The 18,247-nt window shown below is 36.5% G+C and overlaps 2 protein-coding genes and 1 pseudogene across 2 annotated transcripts; all 3 read left to right on the top strand.

The window, feature by feature from the left end:
- The first annotated feature begins 1,899 nt into the window (after positions 1-1,899).
- On the top strand, positions 1,900-8,187 carry LOC149155760 (xyloglucan endotransglucosylase protein 7-like; annotated as a pseudogene).
- Positions 8,188-9,628: 1,441 nt separating this feature from the next.
- Positions 9,629-12,663, top strand: LOC149155759 (peroxisomal fatty acid beta-oxidation multifunctional protein-like). The gene is made up of 7 exons (XM_089444521.1): positions 9,629-9,722; positions 11,090-11,161; positions 11,389-11,451; positions 11,558-11,614; positions 12,201-12,268; positions 12,373-12,454; positions 12,638-12,663. The coding sequence occupies exons 1-7, from the start codon at positions 9,629-9,631 to the stop codon at positions 12,661-12,663; spliced, it is 462 nt and encodes a 153-aa protein (XP_089300647.1).
- LOC149155758 (peroxisomal fatty acid beta-oxidation multifunctional protein-like) lies at positions 12,570-15,251 on the top strand. The gene is made up of 2 exons (XM_089438748.1): positions 12,570-12,838; positions 15,079-15,251. Exons 1-2 carry the CDS (start codon positions 12,745-12,747, stop codon positions 15,183-15,185), a joined length of 201 nt encoding a protein of 66 aa, XP_089294874.1. The 5' UTR covers positions 12,570-12,744; the 3' UTR covers positions 15,186-15,251.
- The last annotated feature ends 2,996 nt before the right edge of the window (positions 15,252-18,247 follow it).

Raw genomic sequence — 18,247 nt, 5'->3', positions numbered from 1 at the left:
GGAGACAGTTGTTTTACATATGTTGCTGGGATGTTTGCAGTATATGGACTGGTTGATATCATGGACTGAGGATGAGATGATGATCTTGGTGGCAGGATGGTTACCGAGATGGCTTATTGTCGAGGACGACAATGAATTCAGGTGGATGAGGATGTAAGGACCTGCAGTCCGTGCGATGGGCTGGACGCACATTCGGTGCGAGGAGGCGAGCTGCGGCTAAGGCAAACAAGCGAGCAAGTGATAATGCGTGTGGAGGAGTCTTCGGTGGGCGAGTTTATACCGTGGGGACGAGTTGGCATATCACCCACGGGCCGACCTCATAAACTTGCGATGTGGTCAAAGCCTGATGGGTGGTCCCGTGTGTTGGGCGGGCTGACCAACAATGCTGAACGAATTGGCAAGTATGGAGGGCATCGGTTGAATGAGTTGGACAAGTCGACCAGGCGGCACGACTCGCCCACCCATCATATATATGGATGGACGACTTGGGAGGATGGAGCATCGGGCAACAACAATCAAAGCATTCGGACGAGTCAATGGATGAACTTGAGGTGCGAAGGTGTAGGTTTGAGCGTGGAGGAGCAGGCTTAAGGCGTAGGTCGCACGGAGGCACATGTGCTTGCCCACCGGCAGACTGAATGAGTAGCACGGGTTGAACAGTTCGGTTGAAACAGGTCGACAGACCGCCCGAAGGCGTGCTCGCCCGTCAGTTGGCAACGCAGGTGGAGCGCCGCACGAAGGCTCGCCCGCCCCGTCGGTTGTGACATGGGTGGAGGGCTGCACAAAGGCACGCCCGCCTGTCAGTTGGTGATGCAAGTGGAGGGTGCACGAAGGTGCCTGCCCATCGGTCAAGAGCACGGGTGGAGGGCTACACAAAGGAGCCCCCCCGGCGGTCAGTTGTGTGCATGGGTGAAGGGCCGGTTAACTCGCTTGCCGGAAATCTGTTGTCGGAGAAGCACCCCGTCGGGGAACCTAGAAAGTAATATCAACGGAATCGTGTGAGCTAAGTCCTAAAATTCCTTAATTTGTAAAATTGGTCTTTAGCCAAAGTAGTTGATCCATAAAAGAAATTGAAAATTTCTAAATTCCCGTGTTTATTTTTAAAATATTAAATATTAAAATGTGAAATAGAAGATGGAAATTTAGAAATTAAGTAATAATTTGAAAAAACCATTCTGCCGTTCCTGGAAAGCTCCGCTACAGCTTCTTCCTTTTTGTCCACAACGTGCCGGCGTGGGCCGGCAGATTAAGTAGTAGTGGCCGGGTTGAAATTTTGTGTGTGGCCAAAATACAAGTGCTATCGCTATAATATATATATTATCTTTTCATATATATATATATAACTTTTTCATATACATATGCAGACAGAGAGGTGGGGTTCCGTTTCCACTATTGGCATTGACAGGTCTACTGTGTTAGCAATTTGTCGTACGTAATCGCTAATTCTCCGCAATGTAAACGCTGAGCCTTGGCTTGGAAAGAGTCCTGATTGATGAGTGGGAGACATCTAGGGCTAAACCGCGTCACACCCAATCACTTGTACGCCGGTTGCGATTTTTAATGTATGTTTGATTTCTGCTGATCGTTCCCAGATTTCAACTACCTACCGCCACAGTTACAATCAAACCCTCCCCTGCATGGTTCATGAGCGAGAGTCGTCATGGGCTGAACTGCGTGACAGCCTACCCTGCCTAAGCTGGATTATAAATTTTAATGTATATTTGATTCCTTTCAGACATGTTCATGATTTCAACCTCCTACTAAACAATTACACTTGTACGTTTCCTATATAGTTGTCCATACATGATCCATCTGTTGCAAACCCAAATCAAATAGGCAGTCAATTAGATTAGTCTGCTACTGTTGTATCCTCAATACCTATCAAACAGTATATCATCAATGGAGGCTCCAAATCTATCTGGCTATCTTCATCTAATTCTTACGATTGTTATAATATGCAATACAGGTATATATCCCACAGTTCATGCAAACTTTTACAATGATATAGATGTATCATGGGGCTATAACAATGTCAACATATTCGACAACGGAGAGGAATTGCAGCTTTCTCTCAATAATGCTTAAGGTATTCTAATGTTATTGATATATAACTGTATTGCTAGCTTTTTATTGCTTTATGTCTATGTGATAATATACTATCAAGCATAGAATAACAGTTGATATTTTTTTGGGTATTGTTTAATTAGGCTCGGCATTTCAATCGAAAGCGCAATTTTTGTTTGGAAGCGTCGATATGTTTATGAAGTTGGTGCCCGGAAATTCTGCTGGAACGGTTACAACATTCTATGTGAGATAAATTTGCGAAATTTATATTCAATAATATTCCAATGTAAAAGGTTTTTGGGAATTTTTGTAATTTGATAGAGAAAAATTATTGAGAAAAGTCATTAATTGATAGTAAATTTTGGGAATATTTTAGCATATGCAGAATAGTGAGAAAATTTTTGGGATCCATTGATTTCACTCAACTCCTATCCATCCGATATAGAAATCTATAAATCCATACAAAATTAGCTTAAAATTCATAGCATTCTCACTATTATAATGTTATCTAACGAATGGAGAAAATACACTGCAGTTATCTTCGACAGGCGACAGGCACGACGAAATTGATATTGATTTTCTAGGAAATTGTGAGAATAATGCAGAAATAGAATTAGTTGAGAATTGGTTGAACAGAATTAGTTGTGAATTAGTTAGGAATTCGTTGCCAGAATTAGTTGTGAGTTTCCTATATAAGTGTGATGTAATTGATCAAATTAGTAATGAAGTTGTGTGAGCTTTGTTTCACGTTTTGCTGGTGTTTCTGCCTGTGTCTTTTTGTTGAAATTTGTAATTTGGTATCAGAGCAAACGAGTTGAGTTTGAGTCCTACGTGTGGAGGCATTTGAGTGTTAATTATTTTTTTTTATGCTGCAGTCCTGCGTGATCTGCATACTCTGCGTCCTGTATACTTCATTGCTGGACGTGAAACCCTTGCTGTGTGTTAAGCTGTTTTCCGGCAAAGATCAGACGCTGCTGGTCAGGGGGGATTGGTGGTGATATTTAACTATTAAAGATATGCTGGTCTGTCTGGTTATGATTAAAAGGCGTGTCTGTATCTGTTCGTGTTTATTAAATTGTGTGGACTCTGTTATTGTTTGTATTAGCGTATGTGCTGTTGTTGGATACCAAGGCTGGTACTGTCAACTTTGGAAGTGATTATACTCTCTGAAAACATATTTCGGTCAGAATATTTCAAGGATAAATTTTGCAGAATCTTGTAATTTCAAGCTTCTTGATAGCAGAGTTCAGAAATGGCTAATCCCCTTGCAGATTCATATTTAAATGAGTCTTCAAGACTTGATGGAGAAAATTATGTCAATTGGAAATTTAAGATCATAACAGTACTGGAGGCATACAATCTCTGGCCGATTGTCAAAGGTGACGAGACCAAGCCTCAACCTCCTACTAATACTCAAGATTGGGAGAAGCGTGAAATGAAAGCAAGGGTGCTGCTACGCATGTCAGTGAAGGACAATATTATTCCTCACATTCGGGACTGTGAAACTTCGAAGGCGACATGGGACACTCTCAAAGGTTTGTATGAGACTACTAATGCAAACCGTATTTTATTTTTAAAAACAAAACTGCTATCTATCAAAATGGATGCCAATGAAAGCATTAGTAACTTTCTTTCCCGAATTAAAGATTTCAGTGATAAGCTTGGTGATATTGGTGAAAAGGTTTCTAGTACAGACTTGGTAACTGTTGCTTTAAAGGGGCTAGTCCCAGACTATAAAGTCTTTATTTCAGCTCTCTCCGCTAGACCGACACCTCCTACATTTGAAGAATTGGCTGGAATTCTTCTTCAAGAAGAAGAGCGCATGAAAACTTTTGAACTGGAGTCAAATGGTTCTGATTTGGCTTTGACTGCAAGAGGCCAAAGACCATTCCGAGGGAGACCATGGGACAGAAACAGAGGCCGTTTTCAAGCAAAGCAGAAAGGTATGGCACCTCCTGATTCTTATGTTAAAAGGAACATTGAGTGTCATTATTGTGGAAAACCTGGACATCTGGCTAAAGATTGCTATAGGAGAAAGAATAATGAATCAAATCAAAGACATAGCAGGCATAATGGAAATTACATAAACAGAGACACCTCAGTGAATGATGGATTTAAAAATCTTAAGTTATTTCTTTATGATGCTGCATTGTCTGCTGAAACTGATGATGAGAATGCTTGGTTTATAGATTCTGGTGCCTCGGCACACATGACTTGTAATAAAGAATGGTATGATAAATATTATGAGAAATCTGATGGTACACACATTTACCTAGGAGATTATAGGTCACTTAAAGTTCAAGGCTATGGCATAGTAAATGTGTACTTACCTAATGGACAAATGCAACAGATTCATAATGTGATGTATGTCCCTGCTCTCAAAAAGAATTTGCTATCTGTTTCCACTATCACTGATAATAATTTAAAAGTAGAATTTGGTAAATTGGGGTGTATAGTGAAAGATGTTCAGGACCACTACAAGGTTGTTTCTACAGGTACCAGGGTTGGAGGATTGTACAGATTGGATGTGACAGTCAAGCGCCATGTTGCATTGACATCTCAAGAGACATCGACAGCAGAATTATGGCATCACAGGTATGGGCACCTCAATTACAATGATTTATCGTTGTTACAAAGGAAATCAATGGTTGAAGGTCTTCCTGTTATGAAGTGTGAACATTTACCATGTGAAGCTTGTGCACTTGGTAAGCATCATAGAGAAGAGTTTCCTGTTCATACTGAGAAACGAAAGCATGATATACTTGAATTAATTCACACTGATGTATGTGGACCTATGCAAACTAGGTCTCTTGGTGGTGCTTCATACTTTGTTATTTTTATTGATGATAGATCTAGATATACCTGGGTCTATTTCATTAGAGGGAAAAGTGACATATTTGAGTATTTTAAAGAGTTTCGAAATATGGTTGAAAAACAAACAGGAAAGTGCATCAAAATACTCAGATCTGATCAAGGGGGTGAATATAAATCAAAAGCATTTAACACCTATTGTAAATCTAATGGAATTCAACAACAGTTCACAGTGCCACATACCCCTCAGCAAAATGGTGTTGCAGAGTGATGGAATAGAACCTTGGTGGAATCTGCTCGTAGTATGCTGCAAGGTAAGAACATCTCTAATGGTTTCTGGGCAGAAGCCATTAACACTATTGTTTATCTGAAGAATCGATGTCCCACTAAGAAATTAGTTTTTCAAACTCCTTTTGAGGTTCTTTATGGTTATAAACCTGATGTGAGTCATTTCAAAGTCTTTGGATGTACTGCTTTTGCTCATATTCCTAAGGCTAACAAAAGCAAACTTGATGCCAAGTCCATCAAGTGTGTTTTCATTGGATATTGTACGAATCAGAAAGCCTATAAATTGTTTGATCCAAGTTCCCATAAACTATTTGCAAGTCGTGATGTATTGTTTCATGAGCAGACTGATAAAAGTAACACAAAGAATGATACATGGCATATTTCTAATGATGCACATCTCAAGCTTGATACTTTGATTAAGCAGGAACAGGAACAGGTCCAGGTACAGGTACAGGATCAGGATGATCGCAGCAGTATGAGCACATCTAGCAGCAGTGAGTCATCACAAGGAGGTGATACACCTCAAAGCCAACGAATCATGGATGGAACACCCACACCAAGAAGGTCGTCCCGACAGACTCGGCTTCCTGAAAGGTATAGAGACTATGCCTTAATGTCTAATATAATGAATGTTGAAGAACCAATTGATTATGAGCAGGCTAAACAACATGAACCATGGATTAATGCTATGAATGATGAGTATGCTTCTATTATGAAAAATCAAACATGGGAATTAGTGGAACTTCCTGTAAATAAAGTTCCAATTGGAAGCAAATGGTTGTAAAAAACAAAATTTAAAGCAGATGGTACAATTGATAAATTTAAGGCAAGATTAGTAGCAAAAGGATATGCTCAACAGGAGGGAATTGATTATGAAGACACTTTTGCACCAATAGTCAATTTGAATACAATTAGATTACTGATTGCCTTAGCCACAAAACATAATTGGAACATACATCAATTGGATGTTAAATCTGCTTTTCTAAATGGTGATTTAAAGGAAGAAGTTTATTTGGTTCAACCTGAATGGTTTGTCAAACAGGGACAGGAGCATCTGGTTTGCAGGTTAAGAAAGGCATTGTATGGTTTGAAACAGGCACCAAGATCATGGTATGTAAAGATTGATACCTTCTTTCTTCAGAATGGATTTGTGAAAAGCAAAAATGATCCTAAATTGTATGTTAAGAAAGATGAAAAAGGAAATGTTGCTTTAATATCTTTGTATGTGGATGATCTCATTATAACAGGAAGTGCTCACAAGTTAATTGAAGAAATTAAAGTTCAGTTGTCACATGATTTTGAAATGAAAGATTTGGGTGAAATGCATTATTGTTTAGGCATTGAGGTATGGAGAGAAACTGGTAAGACTTTGATCACTCAAAGCAAATATACAAAGGAGATTCTTAAAAAGTTCAATATGACAGATTGCAAAGCTATGTCAACTCCCTTAGAACAGAATGCAAAGTTGTACAAAGAAGATGGTTCGAAAGAGGCAGATGGAACATTATATCGTCAGTTAGTGGGAAGTTTGAACTATCTCACTACTACCAGGCCAAACATTGCATACTCAGTCAGTATCCTTAGTCAATTCATGGCTAAGCCTTCAGGAAATCACTGGAATGCTGCAAAGAAAGTTCTCTGATACTTAAAGGGAACAGTGAATCTTGGTATTATGTATACTGATGAATCTGATGTTGCACTGACAGGTTTTTCTGATTCAGATTGGGCAGGAAATCCAGATGACAGACGATCTACCTCTGGCTATACATTTCATATTGGATCAGGGGTCGTATCTTGGAGTAGTAAGAAACAACCAACTGTTTCTTTATCCTCAACAGAATCAGAGTACAAAGCTTTGACCAATGCCACCTGTGAAGCTATTTGGTTGCAGAGAAATCTTGCAGATCTTGAAGAAGCGCAAAGTGGTGCAACATGTATCAATTGTGATAATCAGAGTGCTATCAAATTAGCACATAATCCAGTTTACCATGGTAGAACAAAACACGTTGAGTTACAGTACCACTTTGTACGTGAGAAAATTGAGTCAAAAGAAATTGGATTGATATTTTGTAACACCAAGGATAATGTGGCTGATATATTTACTAAGCCCCTTGGTAAAATCAAATTTGAAGTTTTTAGAAGTCAGTTAGGTATTGTAGAAAATCCATTTCTCCATTAAGGGAGGATGTGAGAATAATGCATAAATAGAATTAGTTGTGAATTGGTTGAACAGAATTAGTTATGAATTAGTTAGGAATTGGTTTCCAGAATTAGTTGTGAGTTTCCTATATAAGTGTGATGTAATTGAGCAAATTAGTAATGAAGTTGTGTGAGCTTTGTCTCACGTTTTGCTGGTGTTTCTGCCTGTGTCTTTTTGTTGAAATTTGTAATTAAATGTTTCTGGTCAGCCATATATTCTGCATATAAACATCTATACAAATGGTTCAGGTAATAGCGAGCAACAATTCTATTTATGGTTCGATCCTACATCAGAATTTCACAATTACTCAATTCTTTGGAACCCGCAGCAAATTGTGTAAGCTATCTCTTTCTCTGAACCTGCTTTAATGTTTTCTTCTATTATGATGGATCCATCTCACATGATATCTTCGTTTCAGGCTTTTTGTAGATGGACTACCTATCAGAGTGTTTGGGAACAATGAAGACATAGGTGTGCCTTACGCCAACGGGCAGGCGATGAGAGCGTACTCCAGCATATGGGACGGAGATAGTTGGGCAACTCAAGGCGGGTGGGTGAAAATCGATTGGTCTTATGCACCATTTGTGGCTTCGTACAAAAATTTCACAACAGACGTATGTGAATGGACAGGAAGTGGCTGCTCCTCCCGGTGTTGGGCTAATACTCCCAGTAACTGGTGGAATCAGGCAGCTTATGAGAGCTTGACCTATGCCCAACAAGGACAATTACAGTGGGTTCGCAATAATTTTCTAGTTTACGATTACTGTAAAGATGTGGCCAGATTCAATAATCAGTTTCCAGCTGAATGCTCCAGACAACCATAAAATAATTCCTAGGGCTTCCATGTGATTGCGGTTGGATTCTTTCTTTGTTCATCGGATTTCATTCCAATAAAGTGTCCCTATTCGTTGGCGCTTCAAAAGACTTATTAGACCGATAGGCCTTCCTTTGAAACAAACTTTTGTCGTCCTTTTCATTCTCAGGTTGACACCTGGCGTCCACATTCGGCGGGCATCTGTCGTGCAATTTCTGTTTATTCTCAGCGATTTCCGAGAACTTCCTGCTTTCCTTCCGTTTGGTAGCATTATTGCTCAACTCTCTCCAAAACCCAGTTATGCGGTGCACGATCAACAAATTCATGCTTTGAAAACCCTGTTTTGCAGTGCACACATTCGTGGCTTGAAATCTTTGTTCTGCGATGCACGATCAACAAATTTGTGCGTTGGAAACCTTGTTTTGCGGTTTCCGTGCTTCCATGACCTTACCAGCAGCCTTCTTGGATCAAACTTCATCGACAAACAGACAACATTGTTTAACAATCTCACAAAGTATAGCGGTGTTCAAACTGACATAGGAGCCTGGTTTGACAATCTCACGAACAGAGCTGGAAATCGTGAGCTGGAGCTGTGTTTAGAATACATCTGCACAACATCATTTCTTACAGGTCAGGTCCTTCTTCAACTACTTTGTTTCCCTTTCCTTGCCGTATCATCTCTCTCAGTCTTGTTTTTCTTCCTAGGGATTTGCTGGACTTCATTAATGATAGGCTTATGAATTTTTTTTACATGGTTGTCCTCTGCTTTCTCCTTTTCCTTCATTCAACATGATTATCCTTCAAAACAAAATCCGTTTTGATAAGAGGACATCTCTGACTTACACTGCCAACTATGGCTGCTTCGTGATAGACGCCTCACAAAACCAAGTTATGAAATAGTTTGCCGGAAGCAGGTTGTTCCATTGCTGGCACACAATTCGATATACACAAATTGCAGAGGAAGCCAATAGATTATATCCTACGGCAATTCGTTCCACCCTGTGGCAAATACAAGAGTCGTTGATTCAATTTCCATATTTCTTAACTCAACCGGTTCAACAAGGAGACAATAACAATTCATGACAGTATAATCTGAATCCCGTGATAGTATAATCTGAATCCTTCCTGCTGTCATTTTCCATAGATCCACCCTTTATTTGAACTTCCTTTGATTTCTGGTTGGATCCTTTCTCAACCAAAGAATTTGGTTTGGATATTTTAATAAGACTCTAGGTGAACGCTTTCGGTACTAAGCATGGATAGTGTAATACTGAAAAGGATGCATCCCCTCAAACAACTGCAATGTTTCTCTGAATTCTTTGACATGGCTCTGTATATCTTCAGGACTGTTGGCATTTTTACATGTCTGAAAATTTAGGGACAATTCTGAAATTTTAGGCGCAGGTTTGATCTAAGTCACAGGTCTGAGAATCTTTGCACAGATATGAATCATGGTGAAGGTGGAAGTGACCATGGAGGTTGGAGCCGATGGAGTTGCCATAATCAAGATGACCAATCCACTGGTCAATGCTCTGGCAGTAACAAGTAAGGGCTCGAAATGATTTTTTACAAAATTGAAAATAGAAATCATAGAATCTGAGCTGAAACTGAAATTTTTATGTATTTGAGGGTTTTAACGATGCTTGATTTAAGGATCAGATGTTTGTTTTCATGATGTTTTTAGGTTTAAAAGGGTTTTAATTGCTGTTTTTTTAGTATTAATTATTACATGTTTTATGCTATTTTCGTTTACATTCTAGTAAAAGCTAGGGTTAATCGTCAAATCTACTGGAAACCTATTTGTGAGATAAAATGTTGATTTTCTGATAGAAAAGATAAATTATTTGGTGTCGAATTCAGATTGGTATAAAGAGGTTTGCAGATTCTGAAAACTTCATTTTGAAAATCCTAGCATGATCCGGGGAGTGATAATTTTAAGGAAATAAAATTAACTTATTTTATTTAAATTTTGTTTAGAAGTTTTTACAACTCTATAAAATTACAATTGTGGAAATTTGGCACAATATTGTTGAAGTTACCAGACTTGACTTTGAGAATGGCTTGGCCAAAGCCCAACAATTTGGAAATTAAATTGTCAAAGTGATCAATCTCGACTTCGAGTACGAATTGTAAAGGCCCAATATCAAGAGTTAATTCGAACTCTGGAAAAACTTATAAATTGATTTGGGAATGTAAAAGATACACTAAATTCACTTTTTCTGGGCAGGGGTAAACACTTTTTTATGGTCTGTTGGGAGCAATAAATCCTAACTTGATCATTTGAATTAAAGGGAAAGTAATATGAGAGAACCCCAATACGAACCTTCGGTAGAAGTTGGCAAGGCATAAGAAGTTGCAGAGCTTTATGAAAGCCATTGCGGCTATCCAATCCTAAATGACTTGGATTTTGGTCAGGTCCACATCTACGTCATAATTTTATGTTCATTGAAAGAGAAGGCTTAATGATATACGCATTTGTGTGTTGATATTTTGGTGTAAGTAATGGATTAGCATATGTGTTATCATTTAACTCGATATCTGTAGTAACCATTCAATTGGTTTTATTATAGTTCTTGCAGGCTAGAAAGAAAAATATGAGCAATAAATCCCAACTTGATCATTTGAATTAAAGGGAAAGTAATATGAGAGAACCCCAATAGGAACCTTCGGTAGAAGTTGGCAAGGCATAAGAAGTTGCAGAGGTTTATGAAAGCCATTGCGGCTACCCAATCCTAAATGACTTGGATTTTGGTCAGGTCCACATCTACGTCATAATTTTATGTTCATTGAAAGAGAAGGCTTAATGACATACACATTTGTGTGTTGATATCTTGGTGTAAGTAATGGATTAGCATATGTGTTATCATTTAACTTAATATCTATAGTAACCATTAGATTGGTTTTCTTTACAGTTCTTGCAGGCTTGAAAGAAAAATATGACAAAGCAATGAGGAGAAATGATGTGAAGACCATTGTTGTCACTGGTATACATGTTTTGAAGTTGTCAGTTGCAATCTAATTTTGAAGGATTGTTTGATTATAATAGTGATAGTGATATGAATGTAGTTTGCAAAAGGGATGGAAACTGTACTAAATGTTCAATGGTGATATAAATCTTTATATATATTCATATATATAGAGAGAGATGTAAATGCTTCTGTTAAAAGATCGAGATGATTTCATGTCTATGTCTCTGGTTTGGCATTGTTAGGTAATGGAGGCAAATTCTCAAGTGGTTTTGACATCAACGTTCTCCAGGAAGTACAAAAAATTGGTATGCCAAACTAAGTTTTCATACAAAATTCAAATTCTATTGCAGATTGTTTCAAAGGTTTCCATGTTTTCTCATATTCAATTCTCTATAACTGTATATCTAGCAGGGAACTTGTCGCATTTGGGTAGAGTTTCTGTTGATCTTATGATCAATACTATTGAAGGTAGGGTTTTGTTATATATGTTGCTTTTTTTTTTTTTCACTAAAGTTTCAAGTTGTCAGTGATATGTATGGCTGAAGTGGGGGTACTGTATCTCGGGATTGTTAGCTATTATCAAATCCACAAATAATGTATAAGATAGAGGAATGTTGCTTTTACTTTGACTTGTCATTTCAAAAAACATTACCAATTCTTGTAAAAGACATTTTGCTGGATCGTACTTTTCCATATGTTATTTGAATACTATAAATCGAAACATTATCATACCCTTGACATTTTGAGTTTTTCTAGGAATATGCCAAAATATGGATACCTAGGCTTATTGTAGAGTATAGTTGGATTTGATGGTACAGTTAAAAGTAGCATTCTTATAGCATAGGTAGGAACTCATCAATGTATTGGTAAAGGATTCTACATGTTTTCCGGTATTGTAATACGTAGCTGGATATGTTGATACTGTTAACATAAAAAAATTAAGATTCTGATGGATGTTTAGGCACCCCTGAAATTTTGGAAAAGGATTCTATGTGTTTTTAGGATGGAACCTTTTTCTGGCTCTAACCTTTTTGGCCTTTTGGTGTTGTTATAGAAGCTAAGAAACCTTCCGTAGCTACTATTCAAGGGCTTGCACTTGGTGGTGGATTAGAATTAGCAATGGTATGTGGCAATGATTGTCCATCTCTTGTAATTTTATGTTTTGGAAGGGGAATTTTGGGAACTTACATGTTTTGAGTTATCATGGATGTATTTAATTTACGCAGTCTTGTCATGCTCGTATTTCAACCCCAAAAGCGCAGCTTGGGTTTCCAGAACTTCAATTTGGGATTATTCCAGGATTTGGAGGTAAGATTTCTCAATGTACATTTATCTGTCTCAGCAGGGCTGTCTCAGCGCTGGAAACAAATCATTACCTATTTTCTAGATAATTCATAGTAAGATTAAAATTGGAATACTGAAAAGGATGCATCCCCTCAAACAACTGCAATGTTTCTCTGAATTCTTTGACATGGCTCTGTATATCTTCAGGACTGTTGGCATTTTTACATGTCTGAAAATTTAGGGACAATTCTGAAATTTTAGGCGCAGGTTTGATCTAAGTCACAGGTCTGAGAATCTTTGCACAGATATGAATCATGGTGAAGGTGGAAGTGACCATGGAGGTTGGAGCCGATGGAGTTGCCATAATCAAGCTGACCAATCCGCCGGTCAATGCTCTGGCAGTAACACGTAAGGGCTCGAAATGATTTTTTACAAAATTGAAAATAGAAATCATAGAATCTGAGCTGAAACTGAAATTTTTATGTATTTGAGGGTTTTAACGATGCTTGATTTAAGGATCAGATGTTTGTTTTCATGATGTTTTTAGGTTTAAAAGGGTTTTAATTGCTGTTTTTTTAGTATTAATTATTACATGTTTTATGCTATTTTCGTTTTCATTCTAGTAAAAGCTAGGGTTAATCGTCAAATCTACTGGAAACCTGTTTGTGAGATAAAATGTTGATTTTCTGATAGAAAAGATAAATTATTTGGTGTCGAATTCAGATTGGTATAAAGAGGTCTGCAGATTCTGAAAACTTCATTTTGAAAATCCTAGCACGATCCGGGGAGTGATAATTTTAAGGAAAGAAAATTAACTTATTTTATTTAAATTTTGTTTAGAAGTTTTTACAACTCTATAAAATGACAATTGTGGAAATTTGGCACAATATTGTTGAAGTTACCAGACTTGACTCTGAGAATGGCTTGGCCAAAGCCCAACAGTTTGGAAATTAAATTGTCAAAGTGATCAATCTCGACTTCGAGTACGAATTGTAAAGGCCCAATATCAAGAGTTAATTCGAACTCTAGAAAAACTTGTAAATTGATTTGGGAATGTAAAAAATACATTAAATTTACTTTTTCTAGGCAGGGGTAAACACCTTTTTATGGTCTGTTGGGAGCAATAAATCCCAACTTCATCCCATAAAGCCTCTATTAATGCGGGTGCTATAAATCTTCGCCGATTCATACACGAGTGGGGCTCTATTCCAGCTGCGGTTTGAACCTGGGTTGTTATTGTGGTGACTTCCTTGTCTCGACCTCTAGACCATAGCTCAACAAAGGAAAAAATACCTTCGGGGGAGAAAATGTGTTTTTGATTAATACAAGTATTTATGACAGCTATAAAATGGGAATATTAAAGACAACTCATTTTAGATTTTATATACATACACATACTTGAAATGCTATGGATTCTCGATAGATGACACAGGTTTTTTGGTTGGCTATTGTCAAATTAGGTTAGAAAAAAAAACACAACGAGTGTCTTTTTGGGTTCTCTCTGTCTTTTAGATAGAGATGGCAAAGTCCGAAACATCACTTGAAAGTCGGAACTTATTGAATCAGTTTGACTCGCCTGTGACCTTGACTCTAAATATATAACTTGGGGTCAAGTTAGATTTGGTTTCCTCAAAGAACAGAGTTGAACTTGGAAATTTGACTCAGACGAATTAGAATAGTCTGGTGACATTCTTTAAATTTCTCATGCTTCTTTGTTTTTATGAAGAAGCTGCTTTTTGGCCAAACTAGCATTATATTGTAGAAGTTGTACTGAATTCTCACTTTTTTTGGCAAATTTTGGATAGAGTGGGCAAAGATTAAAGTAATGGAGGATTCTACTCTTGTCAGAGTCATCTTCATTTTTATGGATGCTTGCTTGATGTAATCCTGAGATTGAGCTGCAAGTTAATGCAAACTATCAGCTTTTAAAGAATCTTTAGAAGGAGTTGTTAAAAAAATATGGGACTCTGAAGTCTTGTTAATGAGAAAAGAGAGTACAAACATAAAATCAGGTCAGCCTGATGACACCTTCGCAATCAGAGATGTGATTTTGAGATTAAATATTATGAGCATAGTTAGGAAAATGAGAACTATCTTGGACATTCTTTGTTGTGAAAATGAGTAATGAAATATGCTGATAAGCATATGGAAAGAAAGGATATTCAAGTCTTGAAATAAAAGCATAGTTGATTATGAGAAATACATAATGTGGAATGCATAGCGTAAAAGCTAGAGCGATATCTAGAACAAATACATATTACTAATTGGTTGAACCCTTAATTGTGATAATTAATTTCAAGAAAGAGCTCTTTCCATTAGGGAATCTCATAATGCAGATTCTAGATTGTAGATCAGCATTATCAAGATCATCATAACATAGAACCATTCATCGTTGTAATAAATTTCAAGAACAAACTTTCGGTGAACCTTGCACATACCAATTCCAAATCATAGGTCAACCTTACCAAATTCATCATATTACTGTCCAGTAAGTAATTGACTACGTCATAATTTTATGTTCATTGAAAGAGAAGGCTTAATGACATACGCATTTGTGTGTTGATATCTTGGTGTAAGTAATGGATTAGCATATGTGTTATCATTTAACTTAATATCTGTAGTAACCGTTCAATTGGTTTTATTTACAGTTCTTGCAGGCTTGAAAGAAAAATATGACAAAGCAATGAGGAGAAATGATGTGAAGGCCATTGTTGTCACTGGTATGCATGTTTTGAAGTTGTCGGTTGCAATCTAATTTTGAAGGATTGTTTGATTATAATAGTGATAGTGATATGAATGCAGTTTGCAGAAGGGATGGAAACTGTACTAAATGTTCAATGGTGTTATAAATATTTATATATATTCATATATATAGAGAGAGATGTAAATGCTTCTGTTCAAAAATCGAGATGATTTCATGTCTATGTCTCTGTTTTGGCATTGTTAGGTAATGGAGGCAAATTGTCAGGTGGTTTTAACATCAACGTTCTCCAGTGAGTACAATAGACTGGTATGCCAAACTAAGTTTTCATACAAAATTCAAATTCTGTTGCAGATTGTTTCAAAGGTTTCCATGTTTGCTCATATTCAATTCTCTGTAACTGTGTATCTAGCAGGGAACTTGTCGCATTTGGGTAGAGTTTCTATTGATCTTATGATCAATATTATTGAAGGTAGGGGTTTGTTATATATGTTACTTTTTTTTGTTTTCACTAAAGTTGCAAGTTGTCGGTGATATGTATGGCTGAAGTGGGGGTACTATATCTCGGGAATGTTAGCTATTATCAAATCCACAAATAATGTATAAGATAGAGGAATGTTGCTTTTACTTTGACTTGTCATTTCAAAAAACATTACCAATTCTTGTAAAAGACATTTTACTGGATCGTTATTTTCCATTTGTAATTTGAATACTATAAAGCGAAACATTATCATACCCTCGACATTTTGAGCTTTTCTAGGAATGTGCCAAAATATGGATACCTAGGCTTATTGTAGAGTATAGTTGGATTTGATGGTACTGTTAAAAGTAGCATTCTTATAGCATAGGTAGGAACTCATCAATGTATTGGTAAAGGATTCTACATGTTTTCCTGTATTGTAATACGTAGCTGGATATGTTGATATTGTTAACATAAAAAAATTAAGATTCTGATGGATGTTTAGGCACCCCTGAAAGTTTGGAAAAGGATTCTATGTGTTTTTAGGATGGAACCTTTTTCTGGCTCTGACCTTTTTGGCCTTTTGGTGTTGTTATAGAGGCTACGAAACCTTCCGTAGCTGCTATTCAAGGGCTTGCACTTGGTGGTGGATTAGGATTAGCAATGGTATGTGGCAATGATTGTCCATCTCTTGTAATTTTATGTTTTGGAGGGGGAATTTTGGGAACTTACATGTTTTGAGTTATCATGGATGTATTTAATTTACGCAGTCTTGTCATGCTCATATTTCAACCCCAAAGTGCAGCTTGGGTTTCCAGAACTTCAATTTGCGATTATTCCAGGATTTGGAGGTAAGATTTCTCAATGTAAATTTATCTGTCTCAATACGGCTGACATCATACTGTGGTATAGCCAATTTTAATCTTACTATGAATTATCTGGAAAATAGGTAATGATTTGTTTCCAGCGCTGAAGACTTTTAAATGAAGAAGGCGACATGCAGGCTTTTATACTTTATATTTTGTTGCGAAGTTATTTGTGGCTTCTTGAGGGTTGATTTTCCCATGCTTTAAACCTGTCAGATCATTGGACTGTCATAGCTCCTAGCGTGCACGTTATTGTTGTATCTATGAATGGGTTTTCTTGCTTCTTGGCTTCGATCATGACTATATGGGGTGGCCTTCTGCACTAATTTCCATCTGCATTCATCATCATGAGCTAGAGAGTCTATGATGTGTTTTGCCTTATAAGTTGGCATGTGTTTTGTTTGATCATTCTTTTGTGTCTTCGATCATGGTTTCAGTATTCTGGATATAGTCTTTGGCTTGAACCAACATCTCCGCTAGAAAAATTCAACAATTCCAATTTAATAATCCTATCGGCCTCTCTTTGTACCTTTTGGGACAATTGCTAGTTTTATCTCATTTTCCATCGAAGGTGCGAAATTAAAATTATTTTCTCTCTTACCATTGTCTAACCATCTGAATGTTTTGAAACCCCACGGGATTCATTGTAGGTCAACATATGTCATGCATGTTCCTAAAATATAAATTGATGATCGTCTCATGGAACATGTTGTCACTATTTTTTTTGAGATATTATGTTTATTTGTATGGAGAAGCATAGTTTATTTGAAAAAGGAAATAGTTTTTATATTAAAATTTGATGATACAATTTTAAATTAGAATGTGATTTTGTTATTATTTAAAATATATTTTTGGCACAGTTGAAATTTTATAGATTAAATAATTTAAATTTTAGTTTTTAAATATTTTTGCGAGACTATAGTGAAAATTAACTATAAAAAATGTCATGAAAAAATTATTTCATTTATAAATTAGACTACAACTTCTAGTAATTTAGTCTATTGTTCTGGTTTGAAAAATCATGGATATAGAATGTAAACAAATATTCAATTAAAAATATGTAATTTATTATTGAAATTGATAAATTTTTGGGAAATATGAACCATTTAATCAAATTGATGTAAACTAGTACAACCACATTAAAAAATATTAAAGTGGTTGATATAGTTGAAGGATTCATAAATATAACAAAAAAAACTATTGCAAGAAGAAGAATACCTTACCAATTCACACATTTCCCTGATTAACCATGTATAAAAAGATTATGGCTGAACTTTAACTTGACCAAAAGAAAATGTATTACACATCTTATTGTAAAATGGACAATTTTGCTAAAGAAATTTTATATGTTAATTTCTCCATGTAATTAGAATATCAACTTATTAGAATTGGAATAATCTCAAATCCCTATGAAATTGGTGAGTGGGAGCCACCTCACAAGAATCTAATTTAATTACACTTCTTATTGTAAAATGGGCCATTTTACTAAATAAAATTTGTTGATATATTAATTTCCCAATCTAATTAAAATATAAACATATTAAAATTAGGATAATTTCATATATATAAAAAAATATTATTCTTAATTCACCATTATCCACTAACTGTCAAAACTTTCACTAACAAACTTTGATTATAATTAAAGTATATACACAATTGCAACGTTTGCCATCGGTTTGTCCTCCAGAAATTGCTTTCCATCTTCCTGCTGCACTATCTTTCATCCTGCCTTCTCTGATCTCTATTTCTCACGTAACAACACGACCACGACCAGTCGAATCTAAAACCAT

Source organism: Pinus tabuliformis, chromosome 9, assembly GCF_031772625.1.
Source record: "Pinus tabuliformis cultivar Carrire ecotype Pingquan chromosome 9, CPIR1, whole genome shotgun sequence".
In the NCBI taxonomy this organism is placed as follows: Eukaryota; Viridiplantae; Streptophyta; class Pinopsida; order Pinales; family Pinaceae; genus Pinus; species Pinus tabuliformis.
This window is presented reverse-complemented; position numbering and strand designations above follow the sequence as displayed.

Excerpts from the sequence above, each read along its gene's own strand:
- LOC149155758 (XM_089438748.1), top strand. The coding sequence starts at position 12,745 with ATGGTGAAGGTGGAAGTGACCATGGAGGTTGGAGCCGATGGAGTTGCC. Across the intron at positions 12,839-15,078 it reads CAATGCTCTGGCAGTAACAC|TTCTTGCAGGCTTGAAAGAA; the intron begins GTAAGGGCTCGA and ends TTTTATTTACAG.
- LOC149155759 (XM_089444521.1), top strand. The coding sequence starts at position 9,629 with ATGGTGAAGGTGGAAGTGACCATGGAGGTTGGAGCCGATGGAGTTGCC. Across the intron at positions 9,723-11,089 it reads CAATGCTCTGGCAGTAACAA|TTCTTGCAGGCTTGAAAGAA; the intron begins GTAAGGGCTCGA and ends TTTTCTTTACAG. Across the intron at positions 12,269-12,372 it reads GTGGATTAGAATTAGCAATG|TCTTGTCATGCTCGTATTTC; the intron begins GTATGTGGCAAT and ends TAATTTACGCAG.